The sequence below is a fragment of the Parus major genome, chromosome 1A (assembly GCF_001522545.3).
Source record: "Parus major isolate Abel chromosome 1A, Parus_major1.1, whole genome shotgun sequence".
Lineage (NCBI taxonomy): Eukaryota > Metazoa > Chordata > Aves > Passeriformes > Paridae > Parus > Parus major.
Window position 1 is genome coordinate 31,415,202 of NC_031773.1, and position 15,963 is coordinate 31,431,164.

General features: G+C 38.6%; 1 protein-coding gene across 7 annotated transcripts in view; it reads left to right on the forward strand.

Annotated features, from left to right (window-relative positions):
* Window positions 1-15,963, forward strand: part of SRGAP1 (SLIT-ROBO Rho GTPase activating protein 1) — a 141,358-nt gene that overhangs the window by 78,265 nt on the left and 47,130 nt on the right. For all 7 annotated transcript variants that reach the window (XR_001521703.2, XM_015628228.2, XM_015628229.2 and 4 more), the window contains exons 4-6: window positions 1,747-1,809; window positions 11,365-11,547; window positions 11,938-12,066. Coding sequence is in view for 6 of the 7 variants with exons in the window: in XM_015628228.2 (XP_015483714.1) it covers window positions 1,747-1,809; window positions 11,365-11,547; window positions 11,938-12,066 (375 nt within the window). In the remaining variant the exon portion in view is untranslated. The remainder of the gene's footprint in view (window positions 1-1,746; window positions 1,810-11,364; window positions 11,548-11,937; window positions 12,067-15,963) is intronic.

Below are 15,963 nucleotides of genomic sequence, written 5' to 3' on the forward strand. Positions count from 1 at the left end.
CAGGTGGCCTCTGCTTGGAACTTTGAGGATGTGTGTAAGCTGTGTTAGAGCTGCACTGCTGACTTTTAAATGCAGGGTGCCAATGTAAAGCAATGAAAAGCAACTCTGAGTTTTTGCTAAAGATTTTATGGCACTTCCCTGCAGCAGCTTTGCAAATCTGCAGTTCTTTCCCAATTCTTTATAAGCAGTCTTTGTACTGTTACATGTACGAAATTTTGTCCTTCTTATTAGATGAAAATAATCTGATATTTGCAAAGAAATGGAAGTAGTAAACCTTGTGTTCTAGATACTTCAGAACTAATGCATGCCTCATAAAAATACCAATCTTTGAAAAGTATAAGCAATAAGGAAAGTTCCATAGTAATCCTGTGTACCTCAGCTTCAGAGCAGCTGTCTTACTGTGCCTTAGCTACTACAGCTAATGCCCTTGGGAATACAAGAATTTCACTGAAGTTTTTTTTTAAATTATATTCCTATCTTGTCAGTGTCAAACCATCTTGCATATAAGGATTGAATACTGATAAGTGATACGACAGGTGCTTTAAAATACTTCCCAGAGTTGGGGTAAGATAGTAGGAGCAGGAGAAAAAAACCCACAAAATTTTCTGTTTGAGCTGCTGTATGTATCTGTTTCATCCTTCTGGGAGACACAGGGGGTGGGATGTGTGGTGTGGTTTTTCCTCATACATGGATGCAGTGCTGCAAATTATCATTCTGAAACCATTCCTTCAGGTGTTTTAGTGATGACCAAGTATGCATTAGCAGCTTTGGAGATGAGTTGTCCCTGGGGATTTTCCTTTGGCTTCCATACAAATACAAAGTATTCCTCATAGCTAAGTCCATTATCTATCATGCGGTTGGAATTTTTAGAAGCCAGACTAATTATCTATTTATTCACAGAAAAAAAATCTCACATTTCCAGCATTGATGTTAGAATGCTGAACATCACAGAAGTGTTGCCAGGCTGTTTGCCAAGTCCCGTAGCTCTATTCTGTAGCTGTTTTCCAAAGGCTGTGATACAAATGCCTTCAACTCTTGCACAGTTGCCACCATTTTCATCAGATTGAACTGCTGTGGAAAGCTAACAAAGGAGTATATTTCAATGAGAATCCAATTAAATACTCTTGTTTTGACATATTTGCTTGGATAATAACTACTGCTAAGCATTTCTCTTTTTTTGTTCAGAAAGAAAGTAAAGTCACAGTCCAGAAAAACTAAACAAAGCTGGTTCAGAAGCCCATTCTGTGGTATATTATGCAGTTGGGTATCTTTTTCAGAGAGGAGCCACAATTATTTCTTGCATAAATATTTAGATAGTTGCATGTGCTGAGAAACAAAGGCTCTCCTAGATGTAAAATTGGGCAGGACGTCCCTCTAGAATATCACAGTCTGCATGGTTTAGTTTTTGTATATATCACAGCAATTATAAAACAGTACACAGTTTGTTCTATTAAAAACATTAATCTTGAACTTTACCCTTTCTGTTGGCATCTAATTTCCTAATGTTTTATGGGAAAAATATATTCAATTACTTCTGGGTTTCTTTTTATAAGTCTTCTGTCCAGATGTTATCTGTCTGCCTCTGCATCCCTGAATTGCTCTTTTTAGTGCACTGTAATTCAGAATGGGTTTTGTGAGCAAGATTGCATTCACTGTCCAGGATGAACAATGAGTATAAATATCAAGAAAGAAATGTATGGTACAGTTTTTACATGCCCTTTTCTAATGAGTTTTTTTTAATTACAGAGTAAAGAGATTTCATTTCAGCTTCATGAAGACTTAATGAAAGTACTTAACGAGCTTTACACAGTAAGTACAGTTACTTATTTAGCTTATCTTATACAAATTCCATATCAGACTCCTTCTGTAAGCTTTAAGTGGTCTCTCATCAACTAAGTTACCCCCAATGGAGTTACTTATTTTTGTCTTTTACACAAGGCTAAACTATAATTTTGAAAAGACTACTCACTTATTTAAAATACATATGCTAATGCTTTCAGGATTACTCTTTACTTTCAACCCTTATTTTCCCCCAGATTCTGGTAAGCCAATTTATTATAAGCTTTGTTGTTTATTAATGAGACATTTGTACTCAGAGTGTACCAGAGAAAACTTCTTCTTTTTCTGCGTTGTTTTTGTCCATGCTGCCATCTGCTTAGTTTGACTTGTGGACTGCACCCAGTAGAAAATCATAGGTGTTTGCCAATCCAGTGCTGTGCTGTCTAAATGTTACTTATGTGCCCTTTCCCATCCCTGACTAGGATAAGTAAATAATGAAAAGAAAAACAGAGGATTTTGTAGACTTTCGATACCATTTAGAGAGATCAAGACAAAAAAACACTGTGAACATTCTGGCATGCTTCTGCTAATCTGTAGGAAAATCTGAGAGAATTTAGGTCTGAAACTATTTTCTTGTTTGAAACCCGTTTACACAACTTGTTACTGCAAAACAATGTCTTGTCTACCTGATTTCCCTAGCTATTTTCTGAGGGGGTATGTTGTGAAAAAGAAAAGAAGCAATATTTACCCTTTTTTAAAAACACAGCTGTAGAATTAAGAGTTGGTGATATGCATCTCTTATAAAAGCCTGTTGATTCCTGCTCATTGAGGAAGTTGCACATTTAAATTCTCTTTTTTTGTCTGGAAGAACTGAAACATATATGCTCCAGTACCCTGCATAACAGTCTCTAGACAGCTCTGTTCCCCATTGTCAGGATTTGGAGGACCATAAAAAAACCTTACAATATTGATATCAAGAAACATTTGTGAAGTTTAGGAACCTATCAGTGATCACATCTCCACAGGCAGAGCTCAAACATTACTTTTGTGCATCTTGATGATTTTTCTTTTGACCTAGGGAAAATTGTGCAGCCATCAGTGGATGGGTTGAAGAACATCTGAACTCAAGAACAAATTAGGTGGCAAAAAGGAGATCCAAAGAAAATTAGACTTGTCTTTCTGCCCTGAGTTCTTTTGAATTGTTATGGACACAGATTCCCAAAGCCTTCCTTAAACTACCATCCCCCTTTTTCTTTTCATTCGGGATTGGATCATGACACCACGGATTTTGTAGGGTGTGATACTGCAAAGCCTTCTTGGCTGAATCCTGTAGTCAGTGAAGTGTTCAGGGATCAGCTTCTGCAAAGTAGCGATAGCCACAGACAATTCACGCAGCTGCAGGGGCTCAGTGACTGCGGGAGCCATGGCACAAGTGGGACTTGAGTGCTGAATAAGCCCTGAAGATACAGTCTTGTTTCAATTAAACAGTTGCATAACTCCAGTGTCTGGCGAGGCTTGGGATTAGTGCCTGTGCTCCCAGGACAGGGAAACAGTGAAGCATGTGCTGAAATACGTTTCTGAAGTACCAGTGAAAATCTGCAGGAGTGGACTTGGATATTTTCAATCTTTTTCTTTACACTAGTGCTCTGTCTTCACACTGATAACAGTTAGATTTAATCAGATATTAATTCCCATACTATGGCTTCCAGCGCATGCTAATTCCGTACTCGGAATTCAAGATCTATTTCTTAAATGGGAATATTTTTTATGTTATAATAATTCTGAATTTGTCCACAATTTGAGTCAGGCTGCCTGCTGCAAGATGGTTTCTTGGGATGGAATTGACTTCACATGATTTTCAGACATCTGCAGTGTATATACAAATATCTTAGCATGCTATCGGGGTTTCCAGTTAAAGTCCCTGGAAATCTAATATGTGCAGATGAGACCACTTTAATCAGATGCAAGAATCTGCTTCAGATTAAGTGATCTGTACTGTTAACTTTATTGTCCAGCTTTTCGTTGATTGCAAAGGGCAGCTGTACATGTCCACATTTAGCTAAATAAAGCCCACACATAATAAAGTGACAGTATGGTGCAGAGTAGCATCTGTTTCACTGCTTGCATGTTTAGAATGGTCATCATCATATCTGTGTATTATGTCTGTTCTTGTACATAAAGAGAGAACAGTATCTAGACAGATGGGGACCTCATGCACAGGTTTTTAATTCTTTATGATATTTCCTGTGTAGAGAATAGGATCATACTTATCAGAACAAGTATTGACAGTTTTAATCTCCAGCAGTAATATTTCAGTCACAAAAAGGAGATGTCATCTTCTTGTTTGCCCCATGTTTTATAGAGGGGGGAAAGTTAAATAAAAACAAAAAAACAAAACTACACATCATGTACAGGATTGTTGAAAAAATAAGAACAGAAGCAGGTGACCCACAGCTTCAGAAGATGTTCTCAGAACAAAGCAGGATTATTTTGCTGGAATAATCAGAATTTTGTAAGGGAAATGTTAGTTTCTAATTTTCCATCTCTTCTGTGTAAAAGTTTTTTAAATGTTACATTACATAGATTTTCTACATGATTTATGACAAATAAGAAGGAATTTTAAAACTCTGTATTTTCAATTTTCAGTATTTTTTGCATGGATTTTAAAATCAGGACTTCAAACATCATTCTAAAAAGAATTGAATAGCTAAGCTTCATTTTGTATCTTTTCAAGTTCAGTAAATTATGACTGGCAAGTACTTATAACTATGCCTGGTTTCTCCATGGCTGTGCCAGACAATGTTTTCAGGTCTGCAGCATCCCAGCAGCTGCACTCCTCTCTTACTCTTTAGATAAAAATATAAGCTATAGAAACTACAGTGAGGGGGGATGGGGAAAGGGGAGTTCAGTTACTTGTGTGGGGTCACAGATAGGAGTTCTTCCTGGACAGGAAGAAAAGCTGGTCAGATGGAAAGCTGGAAGATGTGTGGTTGTACTTTTTTGTGAACAGATTGATTTAGAAATCCTAGACATTGACTTAGAGACAAGATTATTGACTTTGCAGTAAATCATCTTTGCAACATAGAAAACTTCCCAGTCAAACTCTTCTTCTGTTTCTCTAATCTAAAATACCTTGCCTTGTCAGATAAAGTACTGGTATGTAGCATTTGTATCTGAGTGATGGGGAGTGACAGGAAACAGAAGGTAGGCAGACTTTTGGCTTGTATTGGAGAGATGTCTTCACTGGACTTATTTAAGGGTCAGGACATATTCAAAAGTGTCCTCTGAAGACATCAGGAAAGTCAGAAGTTTGCTAAAAATACAGAGCTGTTCCAGTAACAAGGCTGAGGGCAAGTGGTGGAGAAAAGTGATGTACATCATAAAAGTATATCTTCATGTCTCCCACTTGACTTTCCAAATTAATCCTACTGGCATCACACATTTCGCAAGCAATGCAAATGTAAAGCTCTCAGAAAAATGAAAAAGTAGGGACAGTCCAAAGCAACTTGGATGTTAAAAAAGACAAGACTGCTATGCCACTTGCATTTTCCATTGATTTATTTTACTCTTTAAAAATCTTGGCTGTTTCATTTCTCAAGGTAGTTGCTGCCAGATTTTCTTTTTTCTTTACTGAAATAACACAGAGTCTGAATTCTCTTTAAATAAAAAGTTAAGTGCAGTTTACTGAGGCACATCAAAAATCTGAGAAGGTGGAATTGGTAATCCTGTATTGATTGTAATATATAAGTAACAATACCTAAAACTGCATCAGAGTTTGACTTGGAAGTGAGTGAACAGGATGCTGACAACAGCTTATACTGGGTCCATTTAACTGCTAGAGGCCACTGGTGTGGTAGAATTGGCATAAGATTTTACTTATTTCTTGTGCAGAGCACTAACTAACCCAATTTAATTAAATCCTTGCAAACTGCACCTTCTAAGAACTCACAGCTTTGCAGAGACAATTCTAAAACAATTCAAACATGATAAATGCACTGGGGATGAGCTGCTGTTCCAGGAAATTCCTATTTCCTGACAAACACTATGAAAAAGCTCTTAATTATGCAGTTTTATTATAAAAATAAAGTACGTGTTAGCACAGTAATTTCAATAGATTTTTAACTCTGTAACTTTCAGTCTTGCCTTGGTTTGAGTTTTCTAGAAAAGAAGTATTCGTGTAGAGAAGGAAAGCCAGTCCCCTGCTATGGGAACATTCTTCATTAATAGCCTATAGAAGTACAGCACTAATTACTGTCTTGTTGATGGATTTGCCTAGATAACAACTGTGGCATTAAATAAAATAATTATCTAAGGATGTACTCTAGTGTGCCCTTCCTTGTGATAAATATTATCTTCTGCCTGAAGCCTATTTGCTGAGCTCTTAGGAATGATGCTGAAACTTTGGCACACAAATTGAGATGTTTATACTACTAAGTGAACAGTCTGTCACCTACAAATGTGAGAGTACATAGTTAGGGTAGCATAATCTTTTTCATCTGCTTGTAGTCTGACACAGTCATCTGACAGAAATATATATTTTATATCACTGTATCAGCAGAATAAACATGCTAAATTAATAGGAGATAAACTCAACATTTAATTTTATGAAGGTACTAGTATGCATTTAACAATGCTGGTTCACTATGGTGGAGAAATGCAGCAGTATCATGGTAACAGTTCAGTACCTGCAAAATTGCAACCTTGCTCTCTTTTCAGTGCATACTTGATGGCTGATCAATAAGCACTTTGGAGACTAACTTAAGTCAGTTCAGTGATGGATACTCTCACAGATGGTCTGTCAGTTCAGCAGCTTGGTGGACATTTGAGAAGCATTATTACTTGTTTCATTATATTATTCATATTTTGCTTTACAGATCTGTGAATCTCTTGCTTGTTCACAGATCAGAGGCCTACAAATCTCATAATTTTTCATACAATAACTCTATTTAGGAAAGCCTAAAAGTGTTAGAGTGTTTAACAATATCTAACAGTCTTAAAAACTCCAAGGCAAAATGATGACATAGTTTTAAGGGAAAGAATCATATATGCAACTTAGCCTGCAAGTTGTAAACTAATTTGTTGAGGAAGTATGCACTGAAATACTTGGAAGCCAACTCCCTAGCTTATTCCCATTTATTTTTCCATACACGTGTCTCTAATGCTTTCTCAAATTAAGTTCAGCTGCTGCAATATCAGCTCTTAAAAAAGCATTGAAATGAAAAATCATGAAAAAGGCTGAAAAATCATGAGTTTTACTTAAAGGCTTGCAAAATAATGATGTCACTAGTGCATGAGATACGCAGTGTTATCAAGGTAACAAACTGGACAGGCGTCACTTGCATAGGCTGATCACTGCTCTTCATAGAGTATACATTGATTCCTAAGCCAGTGAGGCTTGGGTAGGACTGACTAACTGATGTTCAGCCCTGTGAATACAGAGAAAGGGCTTCTTTTTAAATTTTAATTATTGGAAACCCTTTGTACCAAGAACTAGTGCAGAGTTTGTTGTGAGAACATGGATTTCAAGTAGATATCTTGGTTCTGCATGAATGCTGTGAGTTCCATGTAGTTCTCCCACAAAACTTGCCTGTCAGTCACTGTAGAGGGAGACACTCTGGGTTTGGTAGCATGTGCTGTAGGCTAGTGCTGAGAAATACTCCTTTGTGATGTGAAGCTAGTGGAGTCAATGTGGAGACATTGGTGAGAACAGTGATATACCTGTACTCCTTCAGGGGATGCTTCTTTCAACAAGGAGGCAAGCTGAAGTGTCAGCCACTGCAGAAGGACATTTATGCCTAGTCTGCTAGTCTGTTAAAAAACTTCAATGCTTACTGCTTTTGGCAAGCAGAACAAATCCTTGTTTCATCACTTAGGTGCTTTGAGATGCTGTTAGAAAACTCTGAGATGTATTTGATACAAAAACACAGAATATGCTGTGTTGGAATGGACCCACAAGGATCACTGAGTCCAGCTCCTGGCCTTGCATAAGACTATCCCTAAGAGTGACATCAGGTTCCCAAGAGTGTTGTCCAAACACTTCTTTAACTCAGGCAGGGCTTGGTGCTGTGACCGCTTCCCTGGGAAGTCTGTTCCAGTGCCCAGCCCCCCTCAGGGTGAAGAACCTTTTTCTAATATCCAACTTAAAATTCCCTGACAACCTTGGGCCATTCTCTCAGGACCTGTCACTGGTCACCACAGAGAAGAAATCAGTGTTTGCCCCTCACGAGGAAGTTGTAGATGGCAATGAGCTCTCCCCTCAGTCTCCTGTTCTCCAGGCTGAACAGACCAAGTGACCTCAGCCGCTCCTCATACAGCCTCAAGGCCCTTCACCATCTTTGTTGCCCTCCTTTGGGCACTCTCCAATAGCTTTATATCTCTCTTCTATTGTGGCTCCCAAAACTGCACACAATACTCAAGGTGAGGCCATCCCCTCCCTTGCCTGTCTGGTGATGCTGTTCCTGATGCCTCCCAGGACATGGGTGGCCCACCTGGCTGCCAGGGCACTGCTGACTCATATTCAACTTTCCCTTGACCAGGACCCCCAGGTTCCTTTCCATGGCACTGCCCTCCAGCCTCTCATTCCCTAGTCTGTCCATCCAGGGTTGCCCCATCACAGGTGCAGAGTACCAATACCTTTCTTTGATGGATTTCATGAGGTCGGTGATTACCCAGTTCTCTTAATTTGTCAAGGTCTCTCTTGAGGGCCTCTCAGCTTTGGAGGGAGTCAGCAGCTCCTTCCAGTTTTGTATCACCTGTGAACTTGCTTAGTATCCCTTCTAGTCCTTCATCCAAGTCACTAATGAAGATGTTGAAGAGCACAGGACCAAAGATAACCCTGCAGAACCCCACTAATGGCAGGTCACCAGTCTGATGTCACCCCCTTCACTATAACTCTGCCCAATGAATGGGCCAGTTGCTCACCTATCACATGGTGTGTTTATCCAGCTGTGTGCTGGACATTTTATCAAGAAGGATACTCTGAAAGACAGTACTGAAAGATCTACTGCAATCCAAGATTACATCAACTGGCATCCCTTGGTCAGCTAGGTGGGTTACCTTGCCGTAAAAGGAAATCAAGTTTGATCAAGAGGATGTCCATCTCATGAAGCTGTGCTGGCTGTGACCAGTGGCTGTGCTGTCTTTCAGGTGTTACTCAATACTTCCCTGAATAATCTTCATAGCTTTACCAAGCACTGAAGTGAGATTGACAGACTTGTAGTTTCCAGGGTCCTCCTTCCTGCCCATCTTGAAAACTAGGGCAGTTATTTACCAGCTTCCAGTCAGTCTGGACTTCACTAATTCCCAAGACCGCTCGAAAACTGAGAGAGAGGTTTTGTGATGTCATCAGCCAGCTCTTGGAGAATTCTTGGGTTAATTCCATCAGGGCTCATAGTTCCCTTTTCAGGCAGGGTACAAAATAAAGCAACTTTTCTAGGTGGTAAGACACATGACTTGTCCCACCAACTAAAACGTCTCTAGAGATGTCACAGAACAAAAGATAAAAAATAAAAGCAAACACCTCTAGCCTCATGTAAGGAAACGCTTAAAAGATTTGAATAGAAAGGCCAAGAGAAAAGGGCACAGCCTTGCTTTTAATTTCCTTTCCCTGTCATTTCTAATAAGAGCCATATCACTTGCTGTGCTTCTCTGTTTTATTATATAAACAATTTCTTAAAAAAGTCCATTTCTTCTCTTTGCAGAAATTCTTTTGTTTCCATGTGGCTGTATGAATTAGGCTCCCTGGGTACTGATTATCAGCAACTTTAATAGTGCCTTTGGAACAGTGCAGGATATAGGAGACTGAAAATGCTGTTTGGTTAAACTGGGAACCTTGCAGACCTCAGCCATGTGGGCTTCTCTTCCTAACCCATCTTTGTCCATTTCTGCCTCATGTGTGCAGATGTGAACTGGTGGGGCAGCAGCTGTTCCCAGAAGGTGTAGGCAGTGTTTGGGCAGGGAGCTCTGCACTCTGTGTGGGCCTTGGAGCACAGTGTGCTATAGAGGAGCAGCAGCAATAACACTAAGTCCTGCTCCAGGCAGTTTGGGTTTTTTCACCACAGAGCTGTAAGCATATGTTTCTTAAAATAAAAACAGGGCAACTTTTTAGTGCTTATCTCCAGCTGTTTTACCTTACTACAGGAAGCTGGTGAAGAGTTGCCTGTTTCATTTTTAATATCAGTGGCATCAGTCTTAAGTAATGACATACACAGTTATGGTGTATAGCATACATTGTTATGCAAAATTGCATCTCTCTGAAAGTTTCTGTCTTTCTGCTGCACAGGATCTGAAATAATGGCATGGCATGCGGTTGGTTTGTGTTGATCCATGCTAAGATGTGCTATAGTGAATTTGCAATATCTAGCTGTAGTGTTCCCTGTTCTGCTACTCTATGGATACTCCTTAGACTGTATCGAACCTAACCACTCAGTTACAAAAAGTACACTCTTCCCAAGGGAATATTTCAAGGCAGCGTCACAAAATTGTCAGTCTCCTCCACGGGTCACACAAGCAGCTGGTTTGATTCCTCCCTGCCTGTGTGTCCTTTGAGATGTGAATGGTCTGCATGGCCTCCACCCAAAGATAATACCTGCTGGTGAGAGCTCTGGCACCCTTTAGAAGAAGAGAGGAGGCCTCTGGCTGCCTTAGGATGCCTTCCTGCTTTGTTCAGTGTTCTAAACTTAACACCACAAAGAAACAAACAACAAAAGACTTGGGAAGGCAGAAAGATGCTTCCTTTGTTGGAAATGGGAAGAGACAGCCCTACCCAGCAGAGGTGGGGAGTTTGTGATGATTGCTGTCCATGACACAGTATTCAGGCTGAGGTTTTTCTTGCTTGAAGAAGAAAGGGCAGACTGGGCTAAACCAGTCCCTTTCCTCTTTGTGGCCTGTGCAAGCAATGTGTTTGCATACTGTGAACCCAAGCTCTCTCACCTGCAGACACAGCATATATGTTGAGGAGATGCCTTTGGGTCTGTGGGGAAAACATTTCACAGGTTCACAAGTTCATGTATCAGGCAGCTCCTTCTTCAGTTCTCATCTGGTTTTATGTCGGGCTCAGTCTGCTGGCTGTGCAGTGGGCAGACACTTCTTTCCAGGCCATGGACAGCCATCCAGCAATCTGAGGATTTGCTCCCAGGCAAAAGCTTCCCATTCCCTCTCCTTCCTTCCCCTTTCCTCAGTGCTGAAGGGATCCTACTGCTTTCAAACAATCAGTGTCCACAGCCAAGCTGTTATTTAGCCCAAAAGATAGTTACATATCAGATAGATCTGGTACTGACACAGATTTAGTTTTGTTGTTTGATATTTTAGATTTTTACTTGAAAACAAGAATACTGAAATTTAATAAGAATGGCTTTTGCTCTTTCCTAACAGAGAAATGAAAGAAAAAAATCCCTATTTGGAATACTATTAAATGAATCAGAAAAGAAAAATTCAGCCAAAAGTCCTCAATCTCCATTGGCAAAGAAACTTACCCAAGATTCATGTTTATAAGTCAACATTTTGCTCAAAGATCCTGTGATTTTTCTGTAGACACCTTTTTATTTTTATTTTCTCCAATTCTCCTTTGACTCTTGCCTTTTGCAGGTCATGAAAACATACCACATGTATCATGCAGAGAGCATCAGTGCAGAAAGCAAACTGAAGGAGGCAGAGAAGCAAGAAGAAAAACAGATTGGGAGGTCAGGAGACCCTGTTTTTCATATTCGACTAGAAGAAAGGCACCAGAGACGGAGCTCTGTGAAAAAGATTGAAAAAATGAAGGAAAAAGTAAATAGTCCTTTTATTTAACTCCATTTGAAATAAATTCAGTGCATTTCTGACATTCTTTGGCATGATACTAGACTAGAGAAATCCAGCTGGGAAATAAAATTAAGCAAGGTACACATAATAAACTAGCAGTGGGTTATAGATAACTTGCCACAATTTCAGTTCATATAGGGGAATACTTTGTTCCAAATATAATTATTGCTATAAAGTTTGTCACATTTGGAAGGAAATACTAAGTTTACACTTTGTATTGTATTTGTTGTATGTGTAACAGGCTGGAAATTAAGCTTCTTTCTTGTTACTAGGAATGTGTGCTTGAATTGTTACCATTTCTGCTGCATACTAAAAATGAAGTAATTAAAATACATTAATATGCAATGTCTTTCCTAGCGTCAAGCAAAATATTCTGAAAACAAGCTGAAATCCATTAAGGCCCGTAATGAATACCTGCTCACCCTTGAAGCAACTAATGCTTCTGTTTTCAAGTATTATATTCACGACCTTTCGGATTTAATCGATGTAAGTATTGGCATATTTGTATTTATGTTTATTCTGTTCAGGAATGATACTTTTTTTTCCTTTTTAAAGGGAATATATTTGACCTATGGATTGCTCACAGTGCACTTGCTGTTTATAGTATTGTATGATACAATCAGAAGTTTTTCCCTTATTTCCACAAAATAAAGTGCCGCTAAGATGCTGAACCCATTCCTTTAAAGTTCTAGCATTGTGTTTGCTCCTCATGTGTCAGTAAAAAATACAACAGTTCCATTATGCACAGTCTGTGGGATTTAAGTATTTTTACAAGATAAACTTCTTAAGTGGTCATCTAATGGTATTTAATTCAAAAGAAGCAATTTCTTCCATGTTTTCCAAATTTTTCAGCTTCATTCGTTTAGTCATTGAATCATACATACAGTGGCTTCTTACTCCTACTTCAAGCAGTCTGACTTCTAATCAATCCTGTACTTTATACTGTCAGCACACTTGTTACTTATTCTTAGTAAGGTGTTTGTATGAGAACATCCTAAAGAACGAGGTTATACACTAATGTTGGCTTGTGCCAGTATTTTTAGTCTCCTGTATTACTGACATTTTCACATGATGCAGAGGGAGCATCCTGCACCCTTATTCATATCCCACCCTCTTTGTAAGCTGACCATATATGATAGAGAAAATACAGAGATAGCAAACACAAGCCCCAGAACATTCATTCACTTGTAATGTCAGGTTAAATAGCTTAGTGGGTCCACCTCTACGGCCCATTTGAAATTCTAAATATTTGAATGTGCTTGTTACTGCAACAGTAACATATGTTGTGTGCAATAGTAAACAACATTAATGTAAAGCTATGGTTTTTAATATAGAGTAAGTTACTACAGAAATTGACAAGAAGTGTCACTTTTCTACTGACTGGAGAAGCAAAGAAAGAGAAAGGGAAAAATACCTTCTTGAGATCAGTGGACTAAAATAGCTGCATATACCATGTTTTATTATATGTCATCTAAATACTGATAGAAAACAAAGTTTTCTTTGTCATTTCTAGTTTTTCTAGAATTTTTAAAATCTTGCCTGATTTTGTTACAATTTTTCCCTTTCAAATAGTTTTGCTTCATTTTTTTCTTGCTTTCCTACAAAAGATGGGAATGAATCTTTTTCATATTTTCAGTGTTTTTTTCTGTCTCTATTTCAGTATCTCTTTTATTCCTTTCCTAGTTGCTACTGCATGTTTACTCCTGATTTCTTCTGGTTTATTCTGTTGCCTGTCCTTGTCTAATCTGTATCCATCCACTTGCACAACTTGCTCCACTCTTCTAGGCTGCCTGGGCAATGAAAGCACTTACCAGGACCAGATTTACCAGGTGGACAATTAGGTCAGGAAACAACCCTCTGGGGTACCCCCCAAGTGAGAAGCTGACCTTACCTAACAGATGATTTTCCTGCTACTGCTTAAAGGATGGCAGATTTTTGGTCAGTAGTTAGGGCATGTTTCCTACATGTGAACTTCATTAATTCTTCTTGGATTCTGGAAGGAAGGAAAAATCCCTTTCTTTTTGTTTCCATTGCCTTCACCCCTTCGGAAGCTGGATAGATGCTCATTTTGTCACCTCTCCTGCCTTCCCTTTCAGAGTTCACATTTCTCAGAGAATGTCTCCAGTGTGTGTTTCTACTTGGTCAGAACCTTATCAAGCTGGAAAATGCATGTGATTTTTACCCACTTCAGTGATGTCCACAGAGGTTTCTGTAGCAGTGAAAACTGAGGGGAGGAACCACAAGCCTGGAGGTTTACTAAGAATTGTGAGGGGAAGAGAAATGAAGCTTTCTGTCCATACACACACAGAGCTAACACTCACTGGAGTTAGTGTATGTAAAGGTATTTAAACAACCATGTAGACTAGAGTTTCCTAGCTGCTAGTTTTTAACAAAAATATCCATTCCACAATATTTAGTAACACAGAAAAATACTATCTACTCTGCCTGTCTTTTTGAAAGCCATGGACAAATGTACACAATAATATTCTTTTGGCAAAATGGCTTGAGAAATTACTCTTCCCTAAGGAATTTAAATGGAAAGTCTAGCTGCCCTTTGCATCACTCTTTTGTAAGAGTAGGCTGTAAACATGTGCAACCAGAATTTGCTTTGGAGCTAATTTAATCCAATTGTGAGCTTGTTTAAATGAAGTGTCTTTCAGACATTTGTATTTAATCAGAATATGCTGTGAAAGCATTGGTATTTAGACAGTGTTTGCCACTTGACAAAGGAAACTCTTTTTGTAAATGCAAGAGTCTTGGCAAGGTTTTGGAGTTGTATCATTGGAATGTGCAACATGTTTCCCAGTGGCCATATGTTGCAACAGTCCAGACTACTTCATTCTGTGAATCTGGTAATGTCAGGGTACTGTTTGCAGTTTTCAGAGCAGTGGTGGCAGTTTCGTTCTTTGTCCTCTCTATTTTGTCACAATTTGCTTGCCTGACTTCCTGTGCTTCCCTGAACTCTCTCTCATTGCCTGTACAGAAGGGGGTTGCCTCTCCTCTGTGTCTGAATTCCAGTTAACATGGAAGAATGTAGATCTTCCCAAGCTGTTGGTGTTGCCCATAAATGAAATGGAATGTTTTCCTATGCTAGTGAAAAATATGTCTAATGAAAATGGGATAAATACATGCAATAATGTAGTAAAGTGCTCCATAATTTTTTTTTTCTAAGAAGGTGGAGGAGGATAGTAGAACTACTACTTTTTACCAAAAAAAACCAAAAAACAAACTACTTTCCATTTGGATTCCACTGCATTTTCCACATATGAGACTTATATGGAAAATCCTAAATTGCTGTTCCCCATCTGAACTCAGTCTGAACTGTTCCAACTGTGTCATTTCATTAACAGAGCTCAGGGCTTCTTACTTAAAATTATGATGTGTTGCTCATTTTAAGCTCTTGTGATAAAAGCAGTATAAAAACATTGCTAGAGTCTTAGCTGGATGATTTAATGCATTTAGTGAGCTGACGGATGAGACCAACATTTGCAAAGAAGCAGAGAGATAAACAGGATTTGATATGCACAGTGTATTTCTGTCCTCTTCATATTGTACTAGAGGAATTGGAATTTTCTGTTAAATAGTCCTTCTCTGCTAACTAGAGTGGGATCTAGTTCAAGTGCAGCACAGAATTAGTTTTGTTTTTTTTAATTTGTACCTGTGAAAAACAATAAAGATTGGCTGAATTAAATAAGCTTTACTTAGTATGCCGAAATTTTTTAAGATTCTGAATTTCAGAGGAACAACAGACTATACACTGCTGCCAGTCTGACTGTTGGTGCCAGCATCTGTCCATATGGCACATACTTTTACTCATTTACATTCATTAAATTTGTCTGAGTATAAGAGGAGGGTAAGGACTTTTTTTCAGACTTACTGTGCAATTTTATGATCTGAAAATAAATACTAGGAAATAGTGATCAAAACAACTTTACTGTTGTTCTGCTGCTGAAATAAATAAAATATTAATGTGGTGGTCTTTCTTAAAGTGGAGTTTCTGAATCTCTAATTGCTGTACGCATGTCTTGGATCATTAAGAAGTTAAGGAACTTTTAGCTATTGTGAGCTTAATTTATTCTGCAAAGGTTCTTTATTAATCATTCATAAAACCAAGTTTAAAACTAGGGTAAAGTGTGTGCAGCTCACAATTATTACGTAAGTCCTCATAAATATGGTATGTATCCTTAGATCCCTTTGATTTGAATGTGGATGTCTGTGTACCAGAATACTTAGAAAGTGACTTATTCAGAGATTAGGGCTTTTTTATGAATTTCTCTCTCCATTGACATTAGAATTTTATTACTATTCCTGAAACAAAATTAAATGAAATAAGAGCAGCTTGGTTTGGTTGAAGCTCTGTGCTAAGCACTGCAGTTTGTTTTG